Source organism: Macaca mulatta, chromosome 14 (assembly GCF_049350105.2).
Source record: "Macaca mulatta isolate MMU2019108-1 chromosome 14, T2T-MMU8v2.0, whole genome shotgun sequence".
Taxonomy (NCBI): Eukaryota; Metazoa; Chordata; class Mammalia; order Primates; family Cercopithecidae; genus Macaca; species Macaca mulatta.
The window spans coordinates 5,356,425-5,362,000 of NC_133419.1; the positions used below are offsets into that span (position 1 = coordinate 5,356,425).

The 5,576-nt window shown below is 56.1% G+C and overlaps 1 protein-coding gene across 1 annotated transcript; it reads right to left on the bottom strand.

Annotated features, from left to right (window-relative positions):
- Window positions 1-221: 221 nt before the first annotated feature.
- On the bottom strand, window positions 222-1,377 carry MYEOV (myeloma overexpressed). Its single transcript, XM_077961875.1, is given in 6 exon segments — window positions 222-408; window positions 411-486; window positions 488-543; window positions 546-883; window positions 885-1,121; window positions 1,238-1,377. Coding segments are annotated over 5 exon segments (744 nt in total). The 5' UTR covers window positions 1,109-1,121; window positions 1,238-1,377; the 3' UTR covers window positions 222-358.
- Between the last annotated feature and the right edge of the window lie 4,199 nt (window positions 1,378-5,576).

Genomic DNA, 5,576 nt, shown 5'->3' on the forward strand with positions numbered 1-5,576 from the left:
CAGTCGGCTGGAGCTGAACTTGTGTGTCCTCCCAGCCTCTAACCAGCTAAGGAAAGGACCACAAGGAGCTGGATCATCGTGATCTTCCCAGCACCTGGCTCATGCCTGCACCTGGGAGATGCTCGATAAAAAATTGTCTAGTTAAGGAAGAGGCAGGGAAGAATGGGAGAGAGGAGAAGGAAGAGGAGAGGGTAGGAGAGTTGGGAGAGGAAACTTGGACCTTAGGCAACTTGCTGAGCTTCTTTGGGCCTCAGTTTCCTCATCTGTTAAGTGGGGGGGGTTTAGCAGCTAACTCATGGAGTTATGCTGAGGATTAAATGAGGCTGGGCATATAAACCACCTGGCACACAGGACGTCCTCAACAAGTGAGGATGATGAGGAGGAGGAGGACGAGGGGGTGGAGGAGGAGGGGGAAGTTCCTGACACTGGGGCTGGGCACACGGTGTGCCCCACCTGGCCAGTCCTCTTAACTCCCATGCCCCACCCCACCCCTGGCCTCAACTGTCACAACAGTCAGCCAGGACCCAGCCACCCCCAGAGGCAGCCCCAGGTGGAGCAGTGAGGGGTGCGGTGCTGGTGGGGGGTCACGCATGTTCTTCTTCCCCTTCCACAGTCGGGAGAGCTTGATTCTGCCAGGGTCATGCAGAGTGCCCTGGCACCGGTCAGAAGTCCTCGCCCACGTGAACACAGAGCCACACCCATGCGCGCCCACATAATTTCCGTGGAGACCCCAGGCCACCCATGCACCTCCTCAGGACACGAGCTAATGGCCTGCTCAGCGCCCACTGGAAAGGCTTCTCCCAGGGGAGCAATGCCCGCCACCCTTACAGACTAACTCTCAGAATTCCTGTTCCCAGTGCCACACAGAGTGCCTGGTGGCGCTGGCCTGGGACACATCCACGTCTTCTGCCTCCTGGCTGAGCCCCGCACCTGTCTGGACACCCTTGTCTCCCTTGTTTCTCTCCAGGTCATTAGCTCCAGCAGCAAACCACAGAGACACAAATGCTCCTCTCACCGCAACACACAGGGCCTGGGAGAGAGAGAGGAGGCCCCGGGATGTGCCAGCTTTGGAGCCCTCCACGAAGTGTCTGGTCTGCCGGATGAACATGAGTGACCAGTCCCTGTCCCCGGTGGGGTCAGACAACAGACAAGAAAACCAATGAATAAATCAGACATCAGCAGGTGGCATTCACCCACCGGCAAGAAGAGGATACCGGGGTCGGGGAAGTGTTGGCACCTGGTGGAGGTGGAAGGTCAGGAAGGACGCACCACGGAGATGATGACACCAGGAGGAAGACTGTTCCAGGCGGAGGCAACAGCGAGTGCAGAGACCCGTCAGGAGAGCTGGGGTGTGTGTGACTCGGACCCTGAGGGCCACCAGCCGAGGGAAGGAGCCAGATGCTGTCCTAAGTGCCGGGGGAAGTTGTTAGAGGTGTTAAGCATGGCGTGATGTGGCTGGATTTAGGGTCTGAGATGAACTTTCCTGCTCCTGAATGGACTCTGAAGAGAAGGAGGATCCTACCTTAAACAACCCACCCCGGGAAGGCACCGACCTCCTTGACCATGGGGAGGATGAGAGACCACTGCTCTGTGCCTGGGTCCCCATGACCTCCAGGGTCCCTTCACGTCTTCACCTCACAATCCTGGAAGCTGGGACCTGCCAAAATCCACGAGGCAGCCCCAACCTCCCCGTCTCTGGGGAAGGGGTGGGCTGCCTTCTCCTCCTGGTTTATAGCCACAGACGACTCCAGGCACCGTGGTCCTCAGCCGCCTCTAGGGACCGTGGGGACAGCTGCCCTCTGTGTGTGACAGTGGCTGGGCAGAAGCCGGCTGGGCTGTCTTGGGTGGGGCCTGGAGGCCTCTGGCTGTATGGCACCACCTTGGGGGGCTCCAGGTGGGAGGGGCCCTGGGCAGCTCAGCAGAGGCTTGGTCACTCCCAAGCCGTCTGTGGGTCCTACTGGTCTGTACCCTCAACCCCACCGGCCTGCACTGGTCATGCCCGGCTCTCACAGGATGATGACCCCAGCCTTGTAATGAGTCACCTGCTGCCCTCCTGCCCCTCCAGCTGATCCCCCACCCAGCAGCCACAGAGCTCTCCTTAAAACATAAGAAAGACCCTGCTTCTTACCTGCTCAGATCTCACCAAGGCCCGACCACCTCACTCCGGATAAACTCCAGACTCTTCACTGAGCCCAAAGGCAATGAGCAGAAGTGCCCAGAAAGCACACAGAGCTCAGCAGGTGGTGAGGCACCGGGACCGAGTCACTCAGCAGCTGAACAGGCCATCCCTGAGGCCATGCACGCCCTGGCCCTGCAGGTGTGACAGCCGAGGCTTCCACGACAGGGGGGTGGGTGGGAGCTAATATGGCTGGTGAAAGTACTGGGTTCAGTGGGGATGGCATCTCTCGCCCTCTGTCCAAGGTGGGGAAAAAGTCAGCTTCAGGTGAGGGAGACCCTGGACGCCTGGCTTTGGGCTGGCTCCCCACTCACATGGCCTCTCCCAGGCACACTTTCCTGCTTTGTAGGGATGTGGGTTTGCAGGACAATAACAGGAGAATCAAGTCAAGAACTCGGAGGGGGATAGCCAAGGTAGGCGGAGCTGCCTGCTGGGTGGGACTAACCCAGGTGGGTGGGGCCGCTTGTGAGTGGGGCTAGCCCAGTAGGGTGGGGTTCCTTGGGGGTGGGGCTAGCCCAGTTGGGTGGGGCTCCTTGGGGGTGGGGCTAGCCCAGGTGGGTGGGGCTCCTTGGGGGTGGGGCTAGCCCAGGTGGGTGGGGCTCCTTGGGGTGGGGCTAGCCCAGGTGGGTGGGGCTCCTTGGGGTGGGGCTAGCCTAGGTGGGTGGGGCTCCTTGGGGGTGGGTCTAGCCCAGGTATATGGGGCTGTCTGCTGGGCAGGACTTTCTTCTCTGCCAGCATTTCCCTCTCTTGGTTAAGTAAGGCCAGGGCAGAGCCCACACATGGTTATGCCCAACCTTAAGGCCTGCCCTGGGTGAGTTAAGACTCCCCAGCTCACCTGGGTCCTACCTGAGGGGAACCTACACAGCCAACCTCCTCAAGGATCCTGAAGCCCCAGGAGACCGTGGGGCTAGGGTGCTATTCATTCGTTCATTCATTCACCTATTCATTTATTTACTCGCTTCTCCACCGTTTCCCGGGTAATATTAAGAATAATAGTGGGCCTAGGAGTATAGAACATTCTTAGGGGTTTCTTGCAAGCTAGGAACCCTAAGAACAAGTTATGTAACCCACGTGGTCTCGCTGTGAGGGCTACGACCACTGTCCTCACTTAACAGATGAGGAGCTGAGCCACGGAGGCCCCACGGCTGGGCAGCTGGGAGTGGACCCCCACAGACTGGAGGGGGATGGGCAGGGGCAAGGGGTTCTGCTGGCCCCAGGCCTCTTGTACACATCTTGGGAGGTACTAAAAACGGATACTTGCTCAAGTCCCACTCTTCATTGAGCACAGGGAGCTCTTGGCCCTTCCCTCCTCCTCCCTTTACCCTCACCCCCCCAATCCCACATGGGTGTACTGAGCACTTGCTAAGGGTCAAGCCCTGCACTAGGTGGGGCACACAGTAGGAACCCAAGGCAGCCCTCCTGCCCAGCTCTCCAGGATACTGTTATCAATGCCAGCAGGAAGCATAGAGAGGCCAGGGGAAGATGGGCAGTCAGGAGGAGCCAGCAGAGGGGAGAGAGGGATGGCAGCTCAGTGCCCCTGGACCCTGGTGGAAGCTGGACTGCGACCAGAGACAGGGCTGCAGCCCAGAGCTAGCCTCAGACCCACAGGGCCTTGAGGGGATTCACAGGTTTGTCAGGGGTTTGGACTTTATCCCGAGGGCTGGGGACCCTGCAAATTGCAGAGACTGGGCTATATTTGGCATTTTAGAAGCCCCCCCCGACTGCAGTGGAGGGGAATTGGAGGGAGTGTGAGAGGAGGTTCCCATGCTCACCTAGATGGGAGATGGTGGTGAGATAGAGGGTGACCCTGATAGGACTCAGGGACAAATTAAAGGTGAGGGCCAAGGAGAGGGGTATGCGGACAGCTCCCAGGAAGATGGTGACACCAGTGAGGTGGGGAGACAGGATGGCATTTGGTTCCTGCTGAGCTGGAGATGCCTGTGCAAAGCTTCTAAGATACCCAAGGCAGAATCTGCAGCTCCTGCAAAGTCAAGAGCTCTGCTCTGCCCCCAGGGAATCGGGGAAGGTCTCCCCAGTGCCCTACTGGGGCCTCCAGAGCCCCTGTGAGAGCCTCCCCCCACCCAACCACCAGCCATTAGCGCCACCTACCGGCTGCTCAGGGCAGGCCCCCAGCAACTTGCTGAGGGCAGATCCTGATATGTCCCCATTTTAAAGATGAGGAAACTGAGGCCAGGAGACAAGATGAAGCCTGTCTGAGGTTACGTAGAGGTGGAGGTGGCATAAGACCTCAGTTTCGCCTGGCAGATCCTCTCCAAAGAGCCCCTTCTGAGAGCAGATGGAAGGGGGTGGTGTCAGGAGATACCTCATCTCACTTTTGTCTGCTGTCAGCATTCCAACAACCCTAGATTCTTTTGTGTCACTCAGTCTCACCATAACCTCACTCTGATTATCAAAGCTCATCTTTTGGGCTGATATCTGCTTCTGGGACCCCCAACAGCCCACCTGGGTCCTGCTAGGGAGGACTGTAGAAATCTGACTGTCCCAGCTTGATTTTCTCCCTCTGTCTTCAACATTCAGAGTGCCAGCCCACCTGTTAAATCATGACGAGTTTGTGATGGTGATGGTGATGATAGTGATGATGGTGATAATGATGGCGTTGATGATGGTAATCATGATAGTGATAGTGATGATGGAAAGGAAATGGTAATGATGATGATGATGATGACGATGACAGTAATAGTGATAAAGGTGATAGTGATAATGAGATGATGATGGATAATGGTGGTGATGATAATGATGATGATTATATGATTATGATGATGATGATGGTGATAATGATGATGAGGAGGACGATGAGGATGATAATGGTGATGAGAATGATGGTGGTGATGATGGTGGTGATGATGATGGTGATTATGGTGGTAATGATGATGATAGCGATGATGATGATGATGGTGATGGTGGGTGGTGATAATGATGATGGTGGTGATGATGGTGATGGTGATGATGGTGAGGATGATAATGGTGATGATGATGGTGGTGGTGATGATGGTGATGGTGGTGATGATGTTGGTGATGATGGTGATGGTGATATGGTGGTGGGGATGACAGTGATGGTGATGATAGTGGTGGTGGTGATGATGGTGATGGTGGTGTGATGGTGGTGGTGATGATGGTGATGGTGGTGTGATGATGGTGATGGTGGTGATGATGATGATGGTGGTGATGATGGTGATGGTGGTGATGGTGGTGATGGTGGTGATGATGATGGTGATGGTGGTGTGATGATGATGGTGATGGTGATGATGGTGGTGGTGATGATGATGGTAAGGATGATAATGGTGATGATGATGGTGGTGGTGATGATGGTGATGGTGGTGTGATGATGGTGGTGGTGATGATGGTGGTGATGGTGGTGATGATGATGATGATAATGGTA